Source organism: Penicillium brevicompactum, assembly GCF_028827555.1.
Source record: "Penicillium brevicompactum strain IBT 35665 chromosome Unknown utg000003l_segment0_segment0, whole genome shotgun sequence".
NCBI classification, from domain to species: Eukaryota; Fungi; Ascomycota; class Eurotiomycetes; order Eurotiales; family Aspergillaceae; genus Penicillium; species Penicillium brevicompactum.
Window position 1 is genome coordinate 735601 of NW_026623206.1, and position 24461 is coordinate 760061.

At 48.8% G+C, this 24461-nt stretch overlaps 10 protein-coding genes across 10 annotated transcripts; 4 read left to right on the forward strand and 6 right to left on the reverse strand.

The window, feature by feature from the left end:
• Positions 1-329: 329 nt before the first annotated feature.
• Positions 330-6005, forward strand: N7506_004155 (putative VPS9 domain protein; the record flags this gene model as incomplete). Its single annotated transcript, XM_056953450.1, has 4 exons — positions 330-1020; positions 1917-2053; positions 2110-2343; positions 2421-6005. 4 exons carry the CDS (start codon positions 330-332, stop codon positions 6003-6005), a joined length of 4647 nt encoding a protein of 1548 aa, XP_056812339.1.
• A 626-nt stretch (positions 6006-6631) lies between these two features.
• On the reverse strand, positions 6632-7552 carry N7506_004156 (uncharacterized protein; the record flags this gene model as incomplete). Its single annotated transcript, XM_056953451.1, has 1 exon — positions 6632-7552. One exon carries the CDS (start codon positions 7550-7552, stop codon positions 6632-6634), a length of 921 nt encoding a protein of 306 aa, XP_056812340.1.
• Positions 7553-7924: 372 nt separating this feature from the next.
• Positions 7925-8985, reverse strand: N7506_004157 (NADH-quinone oxidoreductase; the record flags this gene model as incomplete). Its single annotated transcript, XM_056953452.1, has 5 exons — positions 7925-8218; positions 8271-8376; positions 8463-8753; positions 8810-8895; positions 8959-8985. 5 exons carry the CDS (start codon positions 8983-8985, stop codon positions 7925-7927), a joined length of 804 nt encoding a protein of 267 aa, XP_056812341.1.
• A 1014-nt stretch (positions 8986-9999) lies between these two features.
• On the reverse strand, positions 10000-11727 carry N7506_004158 (cellobiose dehydrogenase; the record flags this gene model as incomplete). Its single annotated transcript, XM_056953453.1, has 2 exons — positions 10000-10104; positions 10213-11727. The coding sequence occupies 2 exons, from the start codon at positions 11725-11727 to the stop codon at positions 10000-10002; spliced, it is 1620 nt and encodes a 539-aa protein (XP_056812342.1).
• Positions 11728-12735: 1008 nt separating this feature from the next.
• N7506_004159 (uncharacterized protein) lies at positions 12736-13236 on the forward strand (the record flags this gene model as incomplete). Its single annotated transcript, XM_056953454.1, has 1 exon — positions 12736-13236. The coding sequence occupies one exon, from the start codon at positions 12736-12738 to the stop codon at positions 13234-13236; it is 501 nt and encodes a 166-aa protein (XP_056812343.1).
• A 631-nt stretch (positions 13237-13867) lies between these two features.
• N7506_004160 (uncharacterized protein) lies at positions 13868-14203 on the forward strand (the record flags this gene model as incomplete). Its single annotated transcript, XM_056953455.1, has 1 exon — positions 13868-14203. One exon carries the CDS (start codon positions 13868-13870, stop codon positions 14201-14203), a length of 336 nt encoding a protein of 111 aa, XP_056812344.1.
• A 164-nt stretch (positions 14204-14367) lies between these two features.
• N7506_004161 (glycosyltransferase) lies at positions 14368-17170 on the reverse strand (the record flags this gene model as incomplete). The annotated part of the gene is made up of 6 exons (XM_056953456.1): positions 14368-14594; positions 14653-15251; positions 15354-15704; positions 15759-16283; positions 16336-17005; positions 17065-17170. 6 exons carry the CDS (start codon positions 17168-17170, stop codon positions 14368-14370), a joined length of 2478 nt encoding a protein of 825 aa, XP_056812345.1.
• A 1843-nt stretch (positions 17171-19013) lies between these two features.
• On the forward strand, positions 19014-20296 carry N7506_004162 (phosphatase PAP2 family protein; the record flags this gene model as incomplete). Its single annotated transcript, XM_056953457.1, has 3 exons — positions 19014-19097; positions 19163-19665; positions 19717-20296. The coding sequence occupies 3 exons, from the start codon at positions 19014-19016 to the stop codon at positions 20294-20296; spliced, it is 1167 nt and encodes a 388-aa protein (XP_056812346.1).
• Positions 20297-20828: 532 nt separating this feature from the next.
• Positions 20829-22441, reverse strand: N7506_004163 (uncharacterized protein; the record flags this gene model as incomplete). Its single annotated transcript, XM_056953458.1, has 2 exons — positions 20829-21948; positions 22005-22441. The coding sequence occupies 2 exons, from the start codon at positions 22439-22441 to the stop codon at positions 20829-20831; spliced, it is 1557 nt and encodes a 518-aa protein (XP_056812347.1).
• A 713-nt stretch (positions 22442-23154) lies between these two features.
• Positions 23155-23880, reverse strand: N7506_004164 (uncharacterized protein; the record flags this gene model as incomplete). The annotated part of the gene is made up of 1 exon (XM_056953459.1): positions 23155-23880. One exon carries the CDS (start codon positions 23878-23880, stop codon positions 23155-23157), a length of 726 nt encoding a protein of 241 aa, XP_056812348.1.
• Between the last annotated feature and the right edge of the window lie 581 nt (positions 23881-24461).

The window sequence follows — 24461 nt, forward strand, 5'->3', positions numbered from 1 at the left end:
GTTGGCAGAGATGAATCCGAGATGAGAGTTATTAATGTTGATGAAAGGGGGAAGATAAGAAAAAAAGACGGGGATTCCAGCCCAGCCTGGACGCGATATGAAGAGGTGATGAGAGGCAAAAGATCGGGGAAGGGAAAAAGTGCAGGCGCCAAGACTTCGAAAAACTTCCAGCATTTCCCTTCGGTCCGACAACGGCTCTGCACCCGCCATCGTTCAACGCGACACTCTACAGGATCTGTGTCGTGTTCAATTGCACGCACTTATTACCTTTCATATCTTCGTCCTCGTTCCCTCTTCTGCCCAGATTGCTGCACATCCGCCTCTTCGCGATGAGCTCCTTTTCGATGAGCGCGCTCACCAAGGCATTGCCGTCGGTATGTCGCCAGTCTCAACCTCGAATTGCCTCCTTGAACATCACACGCCCTTTTTCGATCTCAAGCTCCCACCAAGCTGCTCGCCGCAATGATCGTGGTAGTGATCTCGAACGGCAGATGCTGAGTGGCGGTCCGGCGTCGTCTTCCGATAAACCCTCGGGGCTCTCTGCTATCACAGAAATGATGCAGGGTACATCTTCAGGCTCACCTGCTCGCGGCCCCGAATCCGACACAATGTCCAAACAAATTGAGGCTCAAATGCTCAGGAACCCTTACGCCGATCGAGCTCCTCCTCATCACCTCCACGTCTACTGCCACAAGCACAACACAATTCTCACCCTGACACGACCAAATGGCAACCCTCTCATGTCCATGGGATGTGGTCAAATTGGTTTCCGCAAAGCTGGTCGCTCCGGATTTGACCCTGCCTACCAATTATCTGCCCATGTGATGTCCCAGATTCAAGACAAGGGCCTCCTCATGGAAATCGAGCGGCTGGAGATTGTATTCCGTGGGTTTGGAAAGGGCCGTGACGCATTTGTCAAGGTTCTCCTGGGTAACGAAGGACGAAACCTTCGGGGACTTGTCACGCGGGTGACTGACTCCACTCGAGTCAAGTTCGGTGGTACTCGCAGCAGACATGAGCGTAGGTTGGGTTGATTTGGCTTGTGGTTTTCGATCTCCTCCTTCGCCTGTTCTCTTCGAAAAAATACCTCAAGGGTTTGCTGCTTGGTGGCTTATTTGCGGCACAGCTGTGCTGAGCTGCATGCTGCCAGAACCCACGGGCAGCACCCTTCATCTTGTGCTTCTATCTCACGTGGCATGTCTGTCTGTCGCTGTTTATTCTCTGTATATTAGAAATCTCATGACAGAATCACCAGAGCTTTATTTGAGTACCAGCCTCGAAACTGCATTTGGCAACATCCTTGCGATCAGTGCAGATGAATTACAGGGTCGTAGAGGGTGCTTTAAACGTCAGTACTAGGGATGAGCTTAATACAGTCACCCCATTCACTCCAGATTTGGTTATTTTCTCGATGTCAACATGCTACTTGATTTGGTATTGGGCGCTTTTCCCCTTCTACCCCAAAAAAAGTCCATGTTGAACAAATGCCTACTGCCGAGAGACACGCTATATATTCCAAGGTTCCCGAGGTCCGATATTCTCACACATTGTAAACAAACAATTCGCTCCAGTGACGAGACAGACCGATTTCTATGATCATGACCGGACAAATCCAACAACCACAGATCAAAAGCAAGCAAAATATATCATCAATGTACCCCAGAGACGAAGTGCAGTACAAGTGGAGTTGCAAAGGCGAAGTATGCGGGAGATCCTATGCATTACCCAAAGGGGTATAGCGTCCATCAACTCGTCGATCACGTTCTCGAACACATGCGTCTCAGCTTCATCTCAGTATCTCATTTGATGTTTTTTTTTTTCGCGATCCAGCATTGTTTTTTCTGTGGACTAATCATTGACGCGCTCTGAAATCATCGTTGGATGCTTCCCCGCAAGATCAAAATCCCCCTGCGGAGATCTGAAACGGCTTGATGATTGCTGCAGTTCTTCGACTGGGCCGTCCAAAACCGTTTGGATGCACCCTCTAAATCCCTTCCTCCGTGCCTTCTTCCGGAGCACTGTTCCGGGCCAGTGTGTACCGGTCGAGAATCATGTGCGTGTTGTGAATCTACCCGATCATCCGGTCGAGCTAATTGGTGTGCCCCTCAGGTCTTGCTAGTCCCCACGACGGACTCCCTCATCAGTTCGCGCGAAAGGGAGTCCAATCTCCTATATTCGGACCTTGTCGCATCAGAGGAGTTCCTAGGTAGCCATGTTTTGCGCGTCCCGATCCATACCGGCTCAGCGAATTCTAAAGAGGAGAATAATGTTCGGGACAATCGAGGGAAGGCGAAGCAAGTAACGACCTTCAACGGAAGAACCGTGATTATTAAGGAGAATTCAGTGTACAGCAACAAAGGTGAGAGGGAACTCCCCGGAACGGCGCTTACACGACCGTGCTGACCATGGGTATCTATCAGGGTTCAAGTCCCTCACGCAAGCCCAGCTGTTGTCCGACGCGCTCTACTACACTTCCTCCTCTGCCAATGAGTCGCGACCATGGCTCATTTACTATATCTCTCGCCCGCTCATCGGAACATATGACCCCGCGAGGGTCATTTCCCGCCGTGGTCCCCGGGACCGAGTTCAACGTGGCTAAACCAACGAACACAAACAAGAGTTACAGCAATGGAAGTTCGATCGGTACCCCGCCCAAACAAGAGATCAAGACCTTTGGAGAGCTGCTCGCCAATTTCCCCATGATCGCCAGGCAGATGCAGCCGGGCTTGGAAAGGCTGTTTCGTGAGTTCGGAAAGGAGCTGGGAAAGCCATTACCCCCGCCTCCCTCACGGTCGCCCTCCGCATCTGGGAGTGATCGCATAAACCAGTTGTCTCGTACTGAGTCTTGGACGGATGACACATCTTCCATTCGAAGCTGGTCGTCGCGGAATAGAGGGCGTCTTCCTTTCAACTCCGAAGAATACTTTGAAGACGACGAGGATCTAATGCGCCGAAGTCTGGAGACAGCTGTGACAGCTGCGATTGACCTATTCCGCCTTGTGGACAAACAGCAGTTGTCGCTGCTCGGTGCTACCACAGACCTCACCGGTCCATTGGTTGAGCGGCTGATAGAACGTTATGTTGCCGAGCAAGTCCATGAACCGCTGCTCTTCCCTCGCCTTTGTGCTTTCCGCCAACCAGAAGACACAGAGCTGGACTCTCGTATCAGGCAGATGGAAAGTATAGATGTCTCTCAAGTGGGAATCTCTGTCGAGGGCGGACGTGGAGGGAAGCGAGAATTGATTCGCCGACTTGGGCGGGGTGTGGAAGAGTTCCGAAAGATAAATGATGCGCGATGCCCACATGATATGCTCAGCACTCTTCTCGCGACAGTGAAGGTTGTATCATATCCCGGAAGTTATGATCAAGTCGATGGCCCAACTTCCGAGAAAGGTACTTCATCTGTTACGATCAACGCAGATGTCTTGGTATCACTGCTGCTGGTTGTTGTGATTAGATCTCAAATTCGCCATCTCCAAGCTCGGTTATTGTACATGCAACACTTCATTTATATCGACGACGTGGACAGCGGCGAGATGGGCTATGCTCTCAGTACCTTCGAAGCTGTTTTGATGTACCTTGTCACCGACTCCGCAGGGCTCCGACGTGCAAGTGTCCGAAACCGACGCCTGTGGCAAGCTACAAAAGCAGGCAGGATATCGGACATGAAGTCCATATTGGAACCGAACGGAGACCACGAATCCATAGACGACATCACTCCGCCAGAGCCAGAGCGGAAATCGGTTTTCTTCCAAACGGATGAAGTTGATGATACGGACGACCTCCCACTGGAGAATTCCTTCACTAGTAGTGATCCACAATCAGATGAAGCAGTCTTCGACGCACCGCCTCTATCACACGTGTTTCCATTTCAAAATTGGAATGGTAGTTCGCATCATGAGATTCACCGTCCAGCCAAGAAAGTTTCGATGGATGTCCGGAGCTTGTCCGAATCATCCGCTATTTCATTCATCTCCAGAACCACAACTCTGAACTCGATGGCCAGTGGAATTGAAGGCGATAGCTCAATTGAGACCTTGACTAAAACTCAAGACCCTGCTGGCCACTCGATACCGATGATGGCAGTCGAGGGTCGCCAACCGGACGCTTTGAAGTATCTGTTGACCTTGGAAGAATATTACCCCCTGGATGAAATTCTGCAAGATACCAATGCCGAGGGGACGACTTTACTGAACGCCGCCGTGCAGCTCGCACACAATGACATTGTCAACATCCTCTTGGACTTCTTATTTACGAAAACAGATGCCAAAGTGATTGCATTTTATTTGACCAAGTCCGATGTTCATGGTCGCACTGTTGCCCATTATATCTTCAGCACGCCATCTCTACTGGCTAGACTGGGCGCACTCGTCCCCTGGAGACAGCGAGACAAACATGGACAAACACCATTGTTTGCGCTATGCAGATCATATGATCACCCCGAATACAAACCTATGGTGCAGGCTGCCTTGACAGCAGCGCAGCGTGCGCAAGGCGACAACAAGCCGCTCCAACTGGATGATCATGTTGACGCGAAAGGAAACACACTTCTACATATCGTTGGTGATCCAGAAATCACACGGCGCATTCTCCAGGATAGTGACTGTGACCCGAACGCTACCAACGACAAGAGATTTACACCATTGATGATGGCGAGCAAGTATGGGCGAGTTGACCAAGTTCGCATTCTTTTCCTCGACTCACGAGTTGATGTACATGTGAAGGAAGCTCGTGGATTGACGGCAGTGGAGTTGGCCAAAGACGATGAAGTGCGAAATCGAATAGACGATTTGATATTGCTTTCTCACCCTCCATTGGCCTCTGGTGATCCCTCCGGTCGTGTCACAACGGTTGTGCGGTCATTCTTTGTCGAGGATGCAACAGTGCGATTCATCCTCAAATCTGGCGCACCCTATCCTCCTTCAAAGTCCATGGAATCGTCACGGCCCGGATCAACAACTTATACTGTGACAACTTGCCGACGCAACTTTGCCGACTTCCAGCACTTGGCCAAATGTCTTGCTGTGGAGCATCCGGCATCGTACATGCCGTCTCTTTTGGATTTCCGCAACCCGTTCCAAATTCACTCCAAGCCGTCGCGGTCGGTGCTCCATGATCTCCAGGAGAGACTTGATCGCTTCCTCAAGACGCTTCTCACCCACCCGACATTTGCAACGCACGAAATGTTATGGGAATTCTTCCTAGTTCCAGAGTTGCAACCTGAATTGATGGCTGACCGTTCCCACCGTAAGGCTGCTGTTCTTTCTGAAACCATCTCGGATGAATTCGCGCCGGTTTCAATTGAAGGAATGCGCGACACAGAGCAATTTGTAACACATGCCCAGGAGATGGTGCGCGGAGTGCACGTCAATACCCGCAGTCTCATCCGCAGAGGACATGCATTCCACAACGGCACGTCTGACCTCGCCGACGCGGTGATGATCTGCTCCTCAGTACTTGCCACCCTTCGACAACCGACCAACGCACTTCCACTCTCACACATCGAGGCTTTCGCTCGTTATGCAACTTATCTTTCTACTTCCCGTTCTGACTCCTCCCCTCTCCTCCAATATCTTGCTGCCCTTTCCTCCATGGACAGCACAACCGCCGCAGTACTGGAAGCTCTCTCCCGTCCACTTTCCCTCATGTCCTCTCTATCATCAACAAACCGCCACATCGCCCGCTCTCGATCATCTCTCTTGTCCTCCTCACTCCCTCGCAAATTCAACATCAATCTTCCAGGCTTCGAAGAATCTCGACAGAGATCCGTCCGCGATCTCGAGCAAAAGATCCGCGACGGCGAAGTCGAATCCTCCCGCTTGGCAAAGGAAGTCACATGGAACAAGGATGTCGTTGTCAGCGATCTCGCTGGCTGGACCTCTTGGCGAGAAAAGGTCGGCCGCGACGCCATCCGGGCGTTTGTGAAGGATACCCTTGTACGAGAGAAAGAGCGCGGCAAGGGCCTCGAGCGTTGTTTGCGCAGTGTCCGCGATATGAATTCATGACAGCGAGGATATAGCTGGATAGACGTCTGTGTCTTCTTTTTTTGATGTACATTTCATGGCGAACATGTGTTCGGATTTGCTGTTTAATCGAGCGTTCTGGAATAGCGGCGCGGCGGGATTGCTCACATCTTTTTCAATAGTTTTTCGAAACACATTACTGATTTATCCTAGATCGCGCTTAACCTTGTGACTTGATAACTACTTTGAAGCGATTCAAGCTACTGAAACAGATCTACTCGTAAGAATATCAGCGCTAACCCTATGTCAGGGTGTATTTCGACACTTAGGGGCTATAAGTACACCCCTGTGAGTGCTATGATTATGATGGATCGAAATAATCGGATTGATGGCGCTGTAGCAGTGCCAGCGTAATATCCGGTTCTTTGACAGAAAGTCGAAATAGGTCAGGGATGGACACCCTTTCATTGGATGAAACAGAAGGATAGAATCAAAGAGACGTAGAACAACATCATAGAAAGTCTCAACCCACGCAGTATCGAATGGACAAGATGTATGGACAAGAATAGATCCTGCATGCCAAACCAACACAAATGAGGAAACCCTAACGATAACCTCGGCTCTATCAGATATTCAAACACAGAAAAAAGAAGCGTGTCAATGTATGGCTAAGCCGGAGAAGAACGTCGGAAGGGTGATGAGCCCGGGGTACGAGTGGATGACGATGAAGTCTGATTTAACTCCGAGGAAATATCCACCAGTATCGAAGGCACGATGAACGGCGGACCAATGACGCCCCGACGTGTTTGCTGAGAAGCATGAGTCCTACCGAAGGGTTGTGGATCAGACCGAGTGAGACGAAGGCCCGGAATTGGTAAATTGGCACCGGAGCTTCGCGAGGAGAGAGGGCTGACGAGGTCCCGCGGTTTGTTTTGAGAGAAAATAGAAGGAGACGAAGTTGGGCTCAGATTCGAGCTAGTGGGTGTGCCGGGAGAAGTTCCTTCCCCTGCCCGAAAAGAGCGGACAGTCTGATCCAGCGATATGGAAGCCCTCGGTGTGGGGCTTGAAGACCGCACTCCGGTACTGGCTTCTACCACCATACTTGAGGTTGAAATACTTGGTCCGGAGTCGGTAGTTGCGATTGGAGTCAGGGTGTTGACTGGGGTCAGCGTCGTGACTGAACTCGAAACCGAGGTGTCATAGCTTGTCAAATAGGGATGAGGAGGTGAATCAAGATAGGATTCTTCGAACACCATCGTGATGGAAGGAGAGCGTCCTCGTCCGCAGATGATCGATGTGCGTTGGGGTGGAACATCGGTCATGAGAAACTCATCCAAGGTCTTGCCTGTATCCTCTGCTAGAGACACGGCCGATTGACTGAACATGTCATGCTCTTGAACTTCTTGATGACGGTGGCGAGCCTGCCGCCGTAGGAAGTACCAGATCAGCAAGTAACCAGCCCCGGCGAATGTCAAGATCGAGAGGATGACGATTGCAGCGATGGCGAGCTTCTCGTAGCGCCAGTGCTGGATGGATTCACGTTCGTAATGGAAATTAGCAATGATTGAAGGGGGTGAAGTCGTCGACATAGTTGATAATCGAGTTGAAGCAGCAGAGTGAGGTGTTGCGTGGGAACTCGGCAGTTGACCACCCACTGCACCTTCTCGTCTTCAACCTCCTTCCCCAAATTGACGAGCAACGCACGACTTCTCGTGTCTGCTCAGAGCTACGTTGGAATGCTGCTATTATCAAACACGTATTTGGTGCCAGTGATCGATATTGCTGTGACAACGAACTATCCAAGGCTCTTAAAATGGCGCATTTGTTCGGATCAGTATTGAAAGAACTATCATCATCGTAATGACAAGTGAAGAACAATGAATCCACGAGATATAAACTCAAGCTCCCAGTCCCCGACAAGATTCTCATTAGGGAGAGGGACTTCACACGGAGAGAGGATATTATACAATACTGCACTTTTTGGGCAGTCCACACGGCCCCTCGCTCTTCTCTTTTGGAGCCTGTGTAGCTTGTTGCCCCTGAGAAGGCTGATCGGGCTGGGAAGATTGAGCAGTCTGAGCTGGCTGGCTGGTTTGCTTTGCAGCCCCCTCAGCAGAGGTAGAGGTTTGGGGCTTCGACTGGTCGCTACCCGGGAGTGATTTGTGGGCCTTCGAGACAGTCTCGAAGAAAGTTCTACCCTGAATTTCGGCAACTTGGAGCTCAAGAGGAGTAGGTTGCCGGGATCCATCTCCTGCCTATAGGGACCTTTAGCTACCATCGGTAGGGAACCACAGGGTCAATACTCACAGCGAATGTACCGGCACCCCAAGCGCTACCACCCCGGGTCTCATCAAGGTTGCTCAGCTGGCCGAATGTATGCTTGTATCCAAGAGGAACATATAGAAAGCCATGGCTGGGTTATATAGGGTTAGCACGAGCTGTTCACAATACCAAGGAGCAGCGCGGTGAGGCACAAATTGAGTCAGACATATTACTTACTGGGCTAGAGTGCTCATAGAGGCAAGGGGTGTCGACTCCTGGCCACCACCCTGGGTACCAGTAGAGACGAAGAGACCTGCGTGCTTGCCTGAGTATCCGCCAGAGCCCCAAATATCGCCAGTCTTGTCCCAGAAGGTTTTCCACTGAGTTGGAAAGTTACCATACCGAGTAGGGATTCCGAAAAGAACGGCATCGTATTCTAGGAGGTCATTGGGTTCAAGGATGGGATATTGGGATTTCGCAGGGGCATGCATCTTGGTGAGAACTTCCTGCGAAAGTGTTTCGTTAATCCTCGTCATGTTGTTAGCAAGCAGGCCTTATGGGATGAAATGCAAAGGAGAACGCACTGGAAGATCTTTGCATGACCACCTGCGGACTCAATTCCCTTCAGCTCTGCCTCGGCTAGCTTCTGGATGTGGCCGTACATTGAGTACTGTTGGGCGAAAGAGAGTCAGCTTTGACCTGGTAAATTCAAATCACATATGAAAGTTCTTACGAAGACAATAGCAACGCTGGGAGCCATGATTAGGGTACTAGGGACAAAAATATGAGAATACAGGTGAGGGATGGTGTGTTGGAAGAGTAAGTGGGTAAATTAATTGGGAGAGTGAAGGGAGAAGACGAGCTTTCCAAAGTACATCACTGGTATCCAATAGCGTAGGCCCCCCAATGCAAGCATGAATGTGCCATAGTATGGACCAGCAAGAAAGCCGGACCCTTGGGCAAGCCCCGGGGGAGTTGCCTTCAGATTCGGCCAGGTCTCATTCTCTGCTCACACAGCCACATCCAACACACATAACTCCATAGCTTCGGACGAAACCCTTGTTGTGCTAATCAAATTCCTAGTAGAGGCTGGGAAGAGGGTTGTTATCGGGGATAGTAAGCGTCATATGACGTCATTGCACCATAGTCATGATGCAGCATTCTGCGACTCCCAAGACCCTCAGAAATTCGTTCAAGTGTGCCTAAGCACCCGGGGAAGATCCCCAATCCCTAATTCTCTGTTCATGGCTTAGCCAAGACTTACATTTCTCGACCAATCATGATGATTTGACAATTACTGTAGTTGGAACCTTGGATGGACAGCCAAAAAGACAGTTAGAAAGACAGTTAAAAAAAGGTCCCGAAGTTGATGACAGCTCTCTTCCGTCAACAATCGAAATATGAGATTAAGCGAATATATAACTACGCCTGTGTATAAGCAACTATCGTCGTCTTAAATTGACATTTCTTTGGCATTTCGTCCCACTCATGGACACTGGAAAGACCAACGTATACCTGCTGAAGTTTCTGCCAACACATCCTAGTAAATAATTGGATCAAATTCAACATATCGATGTTCACGGTAGCCCTTGAGCTTATATTGCATGGCTTAGAGGGGCGTTAAACCACACCTAGGACACTATTTCTTAAACCATCATCTATAGTTTCAAAATGCTAAAAATACAAAAATTAGAATTCACTATTTCCCGAGATCGAAAACCTCAACCTTCTACTCCCAGAAGCCTTGGAGCCTGATTGCAGAGCAGGCTAGTGCCTACAAGGCAAGAATCTTGGCGACGGCGGCCTCGGCCACGACCATGATAGTGGCTTGGATGTTGCCGCTAGGAAGGTCGGGGTGGATACTTCCATCAACAATGAACTATAGCGAAGAAATGTCAGTATTGATAGATGCTTGAACGTAGAGCGGCAGATTGGGATAAACGGAACTAAACAAGAAACTGAGATGGAATAGCAACCAGATACATACCAGGTTGTTGGTGCCGTAGACCTTAGTATCAAGATCGACGACGGATGAGCCACCAATCTTGCGTCCATCATCAGTACCGATCTTAGCGGTGGTGGTCCAGTGAACACCTTGGGTGTAGTTCTCGATAATGGAAGAAGCATTGGTGTAGGTCTCGAGCTCCCATCCGGCAGCGTTCACATCGTCAATCAGGCCCTGCACAAAAGTCTGTGCTGCAGCTTGATCGCCCATGGTATTGAGATAAGGAGATTTGAGGAATATAGTGTTGCCGTCAACATCGAGACCGAGGGCACCGGAGGAGGTTGCGCTGTGGGTCATATAAGCGGTGATGGACACAGTATTCTCGGCAGATGGAGCGCATGATCCCTGGTAGTAACGAGTCTGACCGTCCACGTCGTTTGACGTGAAGAAAATCATGCGGTGCTTGCCTTGTGCCAATAAACCATCTCCCTCGGCATAGAGTGAGATATCAGTGGTGTCTGAGCCATTCACAATAGCGGCATAATCGGGAACATTGAATGAACCATTGGTCTTCACAACGAAGGGGAAGATGGGGTGATCCTTCAAACCCTCACCGACGGGCAAGTTGATCCATTCCTGTTCAGCTGGGAGGCTGACTCCGCTCTCCTGCGCAACCTTGATTTGCTCCTTACGACCAATGCCTGAATTCCAGAGGACGCGAGGAGTGGACAAAGCGCCCGCAGAGAGGATGACACGACCGTCCTGGGGCAAGGTAATGATTTCCGTCTCGTTAGACGGCAGTTGCACTTCGACACCGGTAATCTGACCACCCGTTCTCAAAAGTCGGAGAACCTTGGTACCCATACTGAGCTGGAAGTTGTCACGTTTCTCGGCGAGAGGTAGGTAGGTGCGTACAGGACCAGCGCGCTTCTGGTTCTCAATATTCCACGCAGGATGGCTGTAGACCTGGTACTTCTCATTAGGCTGCTTGCTCATATCAACCGAATTCCATCCCAGGTTGCTGAAGAATCCCTTCATCGTAGAATACAAGCCCTGGTCATAGAGCTTGCCATCCTGCGATGGCAAGGTGGAGCCGGCATTCCGATCATACAAACGGCCAGCAGCCGACTTCACATCGGACCACTTCCATCCCAGAGGCCATTTGTCATTGAAATCGCGCTCGGGGGGATGCACGAAGACCATATAGTTCACTGTAACACCACCACCCAACACACAGGCTGCTTGACCAGCGGTATCTGTGCAAATGTATTCATTCCATTGAGGGAGACTTCCGATGTCACCGGACAGACCAGGAACATCAATTCCGGTGAGGGTGTTGTTCCACACCAGGGTTTCATTAGAGCCGGTAGAGACAGTTGGGCCATAGCCGCGTTCAATGAGAAGAACCTTCTTTCCGGCTTCTGCGACGCGCTCGGCAGTGATTATACCAGAGGGACCACCGCCGACGATGATGTAGTCGTAGGTGCTGTTTTGGAAGGAGGAGGCCGAGGTGGTGCCAATGGCAGCCACAACCGCTGCGGCGTGGGACAACTTCATAATGCCTGCCAAGAAACCGGCAACGATAGATTAGAACTGAGTGGAATATCAGCCTTAGTCCGGATGCGAAAGCTCCGATCCTTTATACATGGCTACATGTGAGGCGGAAATACATGCGAGGCGGAAATACGGGTGTGTGGAGTGTTATCCACCTTCAGATTTTCTAGAACACCTTCTTCTAGCATCAGTGGGTCCCACGGGATGTTGTATCCTTCATAGACAGGGCTGGAGAGCAAACGAAAAAAAAGGCATGCTACACCAATCCTGGAGATATGCCACATACAGAGTAGACCACTCCGGTAATGAGCAAAAGTTGGCGGCACAACCTTGGAATCAACGGTGTGACTGTCATGAGATGGTGCTTCATATCCTTCACTTTTGCAAGTATCCCCACTTACATGAGGATTTTTTCAGCGCTAATATTTTGTCAGGCTTGGAAATCAACAGCGTTTATTAAACTATGTGGTACAGATGTTGAGAGCCCCTGAGATTGGCCAATCGGAACTCGCGGCCCCACGTGGGAAAGCTGACAAGAATTTTAGTCATTTCAGCGCTAGTCCGAATATGGTAATCGGCAACAGAATGGCAAAGGCTTGTTCCGGGCCGATCTCAACTACACATCGCTCGGTTAATGGCACTATTGAAGCATATCAGCCTTTGACGAAGCCCTTTATCCGAGACGATGGAGCCGTAGAAGGAAGTGGAAATACCCCGTGCTGCGAGTAATGGCGAGTTACCCTTGCAGCATTGATCGATCCTTTGGCAAGTTTGGATCATCGGTTTGTCCGGTCCACTCCAGATAAAGTGTCCCACCGCCTTCGGGCGGCTTCGCAGGTTAGATCCTTGCGCAACTGAGCTAACCGAACTTCGTGACCTCGGGACTGTTTTCTATCAGGCGCATCCTGTGGCCTCCAGTTGCGCGTCTCCGCCAGATCTCCTTGAATGACCTCCCAATAAGCAATACTCACGCTCGTTTTTCTGGTTACGCAAATCCTCATCTTTTTCGACATGAGCCGTCACTTCTTCCGTCGCTTGTTGCCAAAGCCGGTAGCCAATGATGGATCGCAATTGCGCGATCACCAGGCTAATGAGCGGACATTCCTTTCTTGGAACCGAATGGGACTAGCTTTCGCCGCTATGTCTCTTGCCCTCGCCCGACTCGACATCATTGACAACATCTTCAATCGCAAATCCCGCGAGGAAGCTGTGAGCCCATCAGTGCAAAGCGCTTCCTCTAGCGAGAAGCCGCGTTCAGGGACAGACCAAGGATCGCCTTTTCTGATTGGCAACTCAAGCGACCGCACAGCTAGCCGCGTTTGCCAGGCTATCAGTATCTGGTCATTTGGGTATTCTTTTGCTCGGTATATGTCTACCCGGCAGAATTTGTTGCAAGGACGCTACGTCCCTGCAATCTGGGGACCATTGTTTATAACATGCGGCTCCCTCGGTGTTTTTGGAATGACTCTCAAACTTCAGTCAGATGAGGGTCTCGAAGATGGTGCCTTGTAGGCAGTCACTTAGTGGTCATTAAGGATTGCATGCTGTGTGATAGCTATGAACGAGCTGGTCTTGTCTGTACAATAAATACAATTAGAGCGTACCATCAATTATGGGCGCACAAATATGCCATCGAGGCAAATAACAATACTCATTAGACAGAAAATATGGCTCCAGAATCGCGCTACTAAGTGAATACTGAAGCATGCCCTTTCACACACTCATCCGTTCTCTGGTTATCTTTTGCCGCTTTCAAAGTTGGCGATATAGCAGCCTAAGGTACCAAGAACAGTTTCTTTGACGGAGAAAAACCGGATTTTTCAAAGTGCTACATATAGTCCTTCTAAGAGAGTGACCAAGCCCTTTCAGACCCCGGCCATCGAAATTCAAAGGGTATTGACACAGTCCTTGTTTCAAAGGAACCATTGAATGGGCTCAGTCGTTGAGCGGAGAAATAGATATAAAGACCTCGAAGGTGGCATATTCTCGACGAACCATCATCGGCTTCGATACCACTCGCATTGAATTGCTTCTCACTTCCCTCATTCCAAAAGAACAGACGCACAGCTCTGACCGAATTTTGATCCATACTCATCTTCCTCTATTGCTCCTTATCTGTGGCACCCCTAAAAGACTCGCAAACATGACCTTAGAGTTAGATATAGACATCGCTAGTCAACATCGTCGCATCTTGGACTTTGTTAAAGTGCTGGATGATCAAGTCGAAGTTCTTCAAAGCACTCATGTGAACCGCGACGCGGTTCATGCTGCCCTGCTAGAACTTGCCTACGATGTCGTTGCCATCGGATATCATGCGGACACCGAGAGTGATGGGTACGATCCTCTCCAGATGCATTGCAAAGATGTGTCTTGGACACTCATTGTAACTAGTTTTCGCTTCACTGAGAACCCCTGCCCTACTACTTACTTGAAACATGCTGCTACGCTCTCGAACCTCCGTGACAGCCTGCAATTCTAGATCCCTGTAATTGAATTGAAATCTTGAAATCAAGAGGATTATGTTTCTGCGTACCCTAGCTTTGTAGTGTGTAAGATCAAGCCGAGAAGTTTGACTTTGAAAACAGTAGTAGCATTCACTTGTAGGCCGACAAATCGACGCAAATTTCCGACGACCCGAGGCGCCTAAGTCTGATGATCTTGTATGTTTGATCTGGTTTCCATGCGTTGTTGCGCTTCAAATTTGCGGAGAACAACTTGGCGACCAATTCTTCCCTTATCTGTATGCTCTTCCGTATACTTCCCTGCTCTCTTTTGAGCTTCTATGATTTTTTTGCGAGTCTTTGAATGCGTTGCGGTATATAGGCTTTTCATCATCCCGTGGGCTGGGTACGCTACCAACCCCAAGGCAGCTAGAACATTCTCCTGCGTTAGTTGACCATGAGCTGATCAAGATAGAGGTCAACGTACCGGATGAGACTTTGGTGGTAGCTCCAAGAGTGCCCTTGGCTAACCCCTTCATCACACCCCTGGCCCCTTCTTCCTGACCACCTTTGTAGGGCTGGGTCCATAGATCACTGAACCCTTCCGTCATTCCATGTGCGAAGTTCTTACCTGCAACTGTGGTTCCAGACTTCCAATCCCGAACATCACCATGATCTTTGACTTCGTCGCCATACAATCGCGGGACTGCTCTTAGCCCCTCACTCACAGCCAAAGGCATGTCGACAAGCATGCCTTTATAGAAGTGGCCCATCACTTTCCCCAAGCTCTTTGTTGAAGAAGCCATAGCGACACCTGTGGTTTTCATTTTTGAATTTCTTTCACTATTGGCAGTGACCACCGAAGAGGCGACCGAGGAGGAGACGCTAGGAGCACGACCGCTCGAAGGTTCAGTAGTGACATCTGCCGACGGGCTATGAGGACGACGACGGAATTCTTGATATGGGAGGAGGAAAATATCGCCTGTGGCTTTCACTATATCGGTGCTTGTGCCAATGAGAGAGGAAGTGGTACCTGTGACAGGATCCCATCGACGATTTTGAATATAGATTGGATTGCTTGCATAACTGTTTTTCTGTTAGCGAGATCAAAAAAAGAAAGAAAAAAAAGCAGGCTGAGAGGAAAGAGGAAAGAGGAAAGAGTCGATCAAAGCTGTGGACTTCACTTACGGCTCCAGGTCACTTGACTTCAAACGGTGGTGCTCGACAAGTACCTCCGCCGCAAGCCGAGACAAGTGCATTGGCTTTGAGGCCTTCTTCAATTTCCACACCGCTGGCTCTGATGTCAACAAATGACATCGCATACGATCCAAAGGTAAATTGCGATGGAAAGACGCCACTGCGGTCTTGACTCCAGTTTCATCCCGCATCTGTCTAGCCACATCTCGAGCTGCGGCCTGAGCTGAAGGTTGAAGACAGAATTGAATGGCCTCTGCTAAGTTTTCCGCAGTAAGGGATTTGTGAGGAATAGGCTTCGGCCCAAGCCCGCGAGAGGCGATCAAATTGCCCCAGAAAAGTTGACTGAGTGAAGTCAGCATGTCTCAGTCGCACCAGATAAAACGAAGTGGAACTTACTCCCCAAAGAATGGTATGATGGCTGTGGACTTTCCGAAAAGCAATCCACATGCCGTGGTTCCTGCACCACCGTGATGGACCACAGCAGAAACGTGCTGGAAAAGCCATTCGTGAGGACAATCATCGAGATAGAACACCTGGTCGTTCGAGGATTCTTCGCCCAATCGGCTCCAGCCTCGAGACACTATTGCACGAATACCTAGCGTCTTGATTGCCTGGAGTATCAACGCCGTCATCCCAGCAGAATCTTCAATAACAATACTGCCAAAACCGATATACACTGGCGGAACTCCATTTCGAAGAAAAGCATCCAGATCCGGGGGTGGTTTGTAGTCTGGTTGCGAGCGAAAGAAGAACCCACAGACATCAATGTGCGATGGCCATTCGAGTGGCTTCGGCATCAAAGACGGAGACCAGCAGTATGTGAAAGGGATCCGAAGAGTGTCGCATAGAGACGGGCCTTCGGTCGCCGGTATAGGTTCCAGATCTAAAGTCGCCCTCCAGTCATTGATCACATCGCCGAGACTATCAATGTCAGTACCCAGACTGATATCCGTTCCCAGGGAGAAAATCATACCCTTGCCATGTCATCCACTCAACAATGCCATATGACACAAAATTCGCAATTGTCGGTTCCGTGTTTGAATATTTCAAGTTTGCCAATGGATGGGGAAACGATTTGGTGCTGGTCCAGGGCATAGTAAACATCATATGCAAAGGAATCGAGAGAGCCTGCGCACAGTGAATATGTGCAAAGCTCGGAGGGTTGGCGATTATGGCATCGGCAACAAACGGGATGCCACTGATCGGATCGTCATTGATGCAGGATTCCCAGCAACCCGTCAACATCTCCGCCACCATTGCCCTTTTACGCTGGATCTCCCCGTCACGCAAAGTCTTCATTTGGGGGATCAAACCGGGATTTTTCACCATATATGCCATCAGCTCGGATGGGTCTCCTCCAATAGGGTAGAATTCCAGGCCAGACTTGGCAACAAAATCTTCGAATATGTTATGGGTGGCCAAACGCACGCGGTGGCCGTGCAATTGAAGCTCATTGCCCAAGGCAATAAATGGTTGCACATCACCTCGGCTTCCGACAACTTGAATAACAATATTCAAATGAATGTCACAAACCCCACTTCCGGGGGGATGTGAAAGATCAGGTTCCTCGCGCGGCGCCGGAATTAGCTTTGTGAGAGTCCGGCAAAGCTTGGAGTCAAGATCCAGTCTTATACGTCCATCATCTAGAAGATCTTAGTATTCGCTGAATTGAGATGACCTCTTAGAGTAAGTTGATCGATACCTTGAACGTGGGGCTCTTCTGGGGGCCATCCGGCCGCCTCAAGCATGGAGTATCTGGGCGGCTGATCATCATTAAGCTCTGATGACTGAACCGCAAGATTAGACATTTCTTGGCGAAACCCGAATGCGAAATAGCAATTGATTCCAGATAAACAAGAGAGGTCGAGGATTGTTGTTGGAAGACCAGTCGGCTATTATGAATTATGAGACACCATATCAGCCCTGAAGGCAGCATGCTATTGACATCAAACTCAAAAAAACTCTTCAATCAATAGTAGGACAATCTCGCAATTTTTGATGCGCTTTTAGGCACTCATTTTCCACTAGAAACATCATTGAACCCGACTTTTGGCATCTATACGGACAGACTAGCCCGGATCGACGAAGGAATACGATTACGATTTTAGCGCCTGATGAAACAGCCAATGAGAAGCTTTCGTTGGCTGTTCGGGTTTGATCCGGTCTTTATTGGAGCCACGAACTGAACGTAGATCGCAAACATGATTATCAGGGACCATTGAAAATCAAAATGGTCTATGGGGTATAATGTCAGTATGGTACAAAGTCCCAACAAATGAGATAGGGGGGGCTTCATCCCGACGTGAAAGAATTTGCACAACCCATTCTATACGCGTATAGCTGTGGGGTCAGTAGAGGTGACCACGTACAATCAACATTTGCGTACGGAGTATATCGCCTCGCCGTTTCCCTCGTTTCTTCGTATTCTCTTTCACTTCTGTTCTGGCTGCGCTACTCAGAGATCGCGCGTGCATGTCGCAGAATGTGGTAACTGGTCCCTGGCCAGTGCATTCTGTCACAATTCTTTCAGCCCCTTATTGGTTACTCCGTACTGCGCCCCCTTTCGTGCATTTCTCTTGTTTCCGTGGTGGCTTCATTGCCAGAGTATGGTCTACCTGCACGAAGTCATTACGAAGTTGAGCGGTATGCCTGCCTCCAATCACGAGCAAATGTCTAATCACCGAGGGAGAGGGAGGATATGCTCTCTTTTAAACAGAAATGTGCGGTTCTATCCAGCCAAGCCTTGGCACTCTGCCAATTTCAATATTGGCCACGGCCTGATTTCGGTCTCAGGCGTTTTGAATTCCGCCGGATCTTCATAACAACCGTTACCGGCCTCGGAAACTCACTTTGGGAGCATAAAACCCGCTGAGTCACTCAAGGCTTGCGAGTGCTTGTTTCACTGCGGCCCACACCGGACTAGACCTCCAAGGAAACTTTGACACAATGCCGGATACGGACACGGATTTTGTAGGGCTGAGCGGATCACTGAAGCCCCGTGATAGGCTACCGATCTTGTTCTACGGTGTTCCACGGTGGTTTGACTCTCATTACCTGAAATTATCTGGAACCTTTTTGGCTCTAGTGGAGATTCATTGAAGAACAAGTCAAGACCGGGGACGGGATACCGATGACCCGACTCCGACCCTTGACAAACCTTGGCGGGACTCAAATGAAAATTCTACACAGCACTTTGAGTCGAATTTTTCTTGATCAGGCAAAAGACAAAGGAAAATATGATCCAATCAACAAGGATTCAAAAGGGGCTCAGCCAGTAGCACCGTTTGCATCCAGTCGAGTTGAAAACCGGAGCTTGGCACAAAGACAATATCCGGTCCACCGAAGAATGCGAATACGGCAGTCTATTTTCGCTATTCTCCACCCGAAGATTCCGGTATACTAATTATTATGCATATTACAGAGTTTCTGCACAGGAAAAGAAGCGGAGGTGGGGGAACCTTGGAAAGGGGGAATATAGACAATTCTTTTTGGCCGGCTATTGGAAGCCCTTCATATTTAATCTCTCGTGACCTCGTTTCCAGAGAGATTTCGGCCTATCTTCTAATTATAATTTCACCTTTCTTGTCTCAATTTCATTGGCCAAGTGCGAAGCTTCTTGTGAAGTGTTGCGCTACATCCAATACGTCCAGTATGGCGACTAGCAACCTTCATGTCCGCGATTCACCGGACCTAGGCAAGCCGCAGCTGGCGTCTCATGCATGGCTGGAACCTATTGTGAGTCCATTCTTAGGGGGATAACGCACAACAATCGCCGTTGATTTTAATACGGGCATTGATAGGTGGTTGTGAGCATCATGGTTGGGTCCTTGATCCTCAATCGTCGTCGTGATTCTGGCAGAAGCTCGACAGCATCGAGTAACTACAACTACTCCCTACTGGAAGATGGAAACGCTTTGAACGACAATGACCTACATGCGAAGACCGAAAATGTATACGGCATCAACATCAAGAAGCTCGACTCATCACGTTGGGCAAATCATATTCACAGTAGAATCTTGCAAAAGTTTCCTTTTTTGGTTGAAATGTTCTACTGGGCTATGAATTACCTCTTTTATTCAGTCACGAAAAGCACAGCACAGTGGCTATCACCAGCTCAAATAGGCGTTGTCCAAGTTGCACGCGATCATGCCACCGATATCCTCGACTTTGAACACCGGACTGTATCTTGGATGTTTCCGATAAAGGAAGTGGATTTCCAACAGTTCTTTATCAACAGTCACCCGGGAATCCTCACTGTTTTCAATCGGATTTACTCCCTGGTCCATATCCCGGGGACCGTGTTGTGAGTATTTCCATCACCTTTCCTGGTTGCACAAGATAACTCATCAACTAGGTTCCTTTCATGGTACTATTATTCTGCAAAGAACCATGCATCCTTTGCCGTGGCTCGAAGGACCATGACCCTCGGCAACCTCGCCGCCTTTTTGGTGTTTTGCGTATACCCCTGCATGCCACCGCGACTGCTTCCCGAATCGTATGGATTCTATGATACTGTACGGCAAGGGAATGCCGAGAGTGTCTGGGTTGGTGGGAAGTCTGTGAATCAATTTGCGGCTATGCCAAGTCTGCACTTCACTTATGCTTTCGTGATTGGCGGCACCTTTCTGCACTATTCCGGCGTACTGCAACGGATTCGCGGCCAGTCACCATCAAAGTCCAAGATGACCGAATTTGGATTCCTGGCTCTTTCCATTCTTTATCCAATGCTTGTTCTAAGTGTCATTGTTGCCACAGCAAATCATTACTGGCTAGATGCTGTCGCAGCAATTTTTACAGTGACTTTGTGTTATCGCTGCAACAGGATCCTTCTTTTGCTTCTGCCAATCGAACATGCTCTTTGTTGGGTCTTACGTCTAGCAAAACCCATACCTACCACAGGCGATAGGGGCGGTGCACGTGAGAATTGGAGCTGAATGCCGCAAATGGCTAGGTCATGAAGTTTCAACCTTGGAATGCTACAGGGCTATGTTGAGGCTTGAGTGTCTGTTATATTTTAGGATCGAGCTTACATCGACAGAACTATGAGAGCTATAGATACAGCGCATTGTGGGCGTATATAGTGTAATAAACCACAAGTACAGAATTTACCGCACTCCGTGAGCATTCTGTCCCAGCGATACTCAACATATAACTAGCGTTGGCTGGAATGGGACTAGAAGCTAATAATATAGAGCGCCTGTTGAGCTGTCTGGTGAGTCCACTTTGCCTTTGCCACTCAATTCAGTAATTCCCCGGCACAACAGGGGCCCGCAACATGGTTAAAAATCCATGATCTCCGGTGCTCTAAGCTCGCCATGATTCCCGAGGTCGCCCGGCTTACCGAAGCGAAGCCAAACAGACACTGCTTGAGTCCTCTCTTATATTCCTCTCGCAGGCCCTGTGTCTGTTTCTTCGATGCAGGTGAGATCCATGATAATTTACAAGACCTTAGGACGGTAGTCAACATTAATGAGACTCTTTTTCCTCTTCTGATTCTTCTTGGTCACTGCCTTCTTCATCTTCGCTATCGCTCCCTTTATCAAAGGGCCACAGAAGATGGTCATCTCCATCTGGGTCACCAACATGTGAAGCATTGGGGATAGTCTCCTCAATCCCCTGAATCTCCTTCAATTGAGACTGACCTGACTTCCAGAAATCCATCAAACCATCCATCTGCTCATCATGGTCTTGGCTTTGGCCCTTCTCGTATCCACGGATGCACAGATACTCCAGAGAATCGGGCAAGCAGTCTGCCAAAATTGCCCTGTCTTTAATCTCATCGGATGACCCGCTAACACCTTTAGCCAAGTACAACAGAAAATTCACCCCCAAGCTCAATCGCCTCAAGGAAACAAATTCCCTCAAAGATCCACTGTTTTCCCAAATTGCTTTGAGAAATTCAGAATCATGTTCATCGGATCTGACTTCATATGGACTTCCATATTCGTTGAGCGAACGCTCCACGTCTTCGACATCATCATAACCAAATGCGGCTATGTCATCTTCGACGTCAATGTCAATGACTTCCAGTGTTTCCTTGTGATCACAAATGGCTTTGATGAATGATTTGGGATTAAAAATGAAATGCCCTCCGTCATTGCTGGCTCTCCCTCCGATGGAATAGCGAATTTCTTTGAGAGCCTTGCGCGACCATATCAAGCGCTCCAAGTAAATCGATGAGACGGACGAGTGTTGTATAGATATCGAACTGATGTTGCAAGATTTCTTGTTGAAGTTGAGATGCTCGATATCACTCTCTTCCATCGCATCGGTGCTGACTGCCTCGATGGATGGCAGATGATCGAATAACCTCGTGAAATCATAAAAATCCATTGCGACATAGAAGCGCCCATCCTCCCACGTGCTGTCCGTTTTGCTGATCATATAAACACTGCGGAGATTGCGAAGATAGGGTGTGGACTCAGTGCTGCTGTTTGCCTGGCGGAGAATTTGATCAAGCGGAAGGTCAATCTCGGAAAACCTGCAATAGGGGTTCGTGGTGGCTATTGACACAATGTTTGGCGATACTGCTATGATGATGGCCGCCAGGGCTTGTGTGACAAAAGTCGCAAAGACATCTCGTTCTCTGTTTATAAAGTCAGTATAATACTTGAGGTATCGAAATTCCACAAATGGCCTTACCTGTAACCACTGAATTGATTGAGCGCGTTGTCCATCCTTTGCATCAGCATATTAACCACTCGATCCTCTTTGGCTCCTAGAAAGCCTCCCATTCTGACTGCTTTCCGAACGAGTGTCATTTCTTCTGCGCTTAGTTCCCGCATGGGCTCAGCTTCTTTATAATCCATGTTACGTGTAACGACAGTGTTATTCTCAAGATGGCGCACATAAAGGGCCAGCTCAGGTCGCTTCAAAATGTCCAAGAGAAATTCAAACGCAGTGTCGACACCGGATTCGCCCTCGGCAATGATGATTTGGTGGTACTTTTTGCGAGCTGCCATGTCACACATGGAGTGAAGCGCGCGGCATTGAATTGACAGGGCAGCCACATCGCGATTGGAAAGGAGGTATGATATGATTTGGCAGTGGATCTCGAGGGGTAGGGCCAGAATAGACATTGTGAGATTCTGACAGTCTCTTCACGAGAAACTTGGAGGTCTTTATCTGGTGGTTTTTCCTCGCCCGAAGAGGATTAGCCCAGGCACCCGCTGTGCTGCCTGGGGACTTTATCTTGGCATTCAAGACATCTGGCATCTTCAGTCCTTCATCATTTGGCCCAATTTCCGGTGACCTTGGTCACAACAAGATAATCGAACAATGCAGGGTTTTGCGAGAAACATGGGAGGTTAGGGTAGTAAAGGACAGAGCAGGGACGATCTGAGATGAAGTGTGTAAAACAAACTAGTCTCAGTTAGGAAATGAATCAGGCAAAATCAGGCCACAATCCTCCCGAGGCTCCGATCTCACTCCGCAGTCGAGATAAGCTCACGGAGTAAACAACCTTGGAAATCCCCGTAGGAGCCTCTGTCACCGCTTGCGTGTGGTCTTTTAACACAAAATACCGGGCAAAAAGACAAACAATAATAGCAAAAGTCTTCTATTTTGAATTAGTTCTTAAATACTACCTTCTTGATCTTTTCATGGTCAGTCTTGGTTTCCCATATATTTTACCCAGGCTCCTTGGGCTTTCGCATCTCTTATTTTATGGTTAGTATCACACCCGAGTAGGTAGTAGAAGGGAGGGGTCGCATTTGCTACTTATCATATAGTATGTACGCCGTCTTTTGGTTGTAAAATTGTGTCTATCTTTTTAATTTTTCACATGGGTATTCTATGGAAAATTGTCAATACGTCGCTGACATGTCTCAACCTGCTCAATATCAAATTGCAGCTGTGGGGAGCCATATGATCGGAAAAGACATATTTGTGAGATACGCTTCACACCTTGACCAAATGCCCCTAGGATAAAGCAACCAACCATCTTTCCTAGCGCCGTGCCAAGTAAAGCATTATACTGCGGGCTTGAGGAGTTCCAAGTAATCACAGCATCACGCGGGTACTCCAATTCCGTACCAGCTGCGTATATAAATTTATTGATGAACCTGGCGGTATCGTGATTCTGGATATCGGTCACCCAAATATGCTTCAGGTCTTGGAGATTGAATTTCTGAGCATAGACAGCGTGAGTTAGCTCGGAAATAAAGGGATCATCGGAGCACTTCGCTCGTTCGACATTGTTGATAAAGATTACACCCGGTCCAACTACACCAGTCCATTGAGTCAATGGCCCTTCGCTTTTCATCACCATTGTTCCCCGATAAACTGACTCTTCGCTCGTCTTGTCGACACCGGTCGGGATTCCAACGCGCTCCAACCACTTGTAGTGTTCGGGTTCCAAATGCTCGGCTGAAGACGCGATATCCCAGTCTGAGCGGTCTGGTGACAGGGTATCTAGAGTTAGAGTGATCCTGGCAACTTTGCACCCGGGCTCACTTGCATTTTCCATCCATTTACGGATCTGGTTCCCGGATTCCTCCCAGGGTGGAAATGATGACATTGTGTTCTGTCCCCGATCCCGACTGATTCTATATCTCATCTCGTTACGAAGTCTTTGCAATTAATTGCTGGTGGTAGGGGGCTGGCGAGATAGACTGTGTTCAAAAGGGATTTCTCTGATAATCGAACAACTACATACATCGTATATATTACATGTCCACTGAAGACAAAGATCATTGTTTCTGCGCACATCAAAGCCATCGTGTTGGACCGACAAATTTAGGCACAAAGGGAGATAATGTCTTTCAATCCCAAGGTTGCTAAGTTTGGCCACAGAGTTTGTAGCAAGCGCCAGCCATGCCTTTATTTTATGTTCAAACGCCAATGCCGACAAAGAAAAACACCAAATAGCAAATGTGGGAATTTTGCGATGAAAAAGATTGAAAGTGGTACCGCGCTGTGTAAGTCGAAGAGGCTACATACTGTGAGCAATCCACGGGTAAAACTCACAGGCGGAAACAAATTCCAGGAGGAAGACTAAAGGCAGTCGATTGACAGTTCAGCTACTCCGTATACCACAAGAGACTGACCAGGAATCGGTATCTATTCCGAGAAAGCTAGGGTATATTTAAAACAGATTGA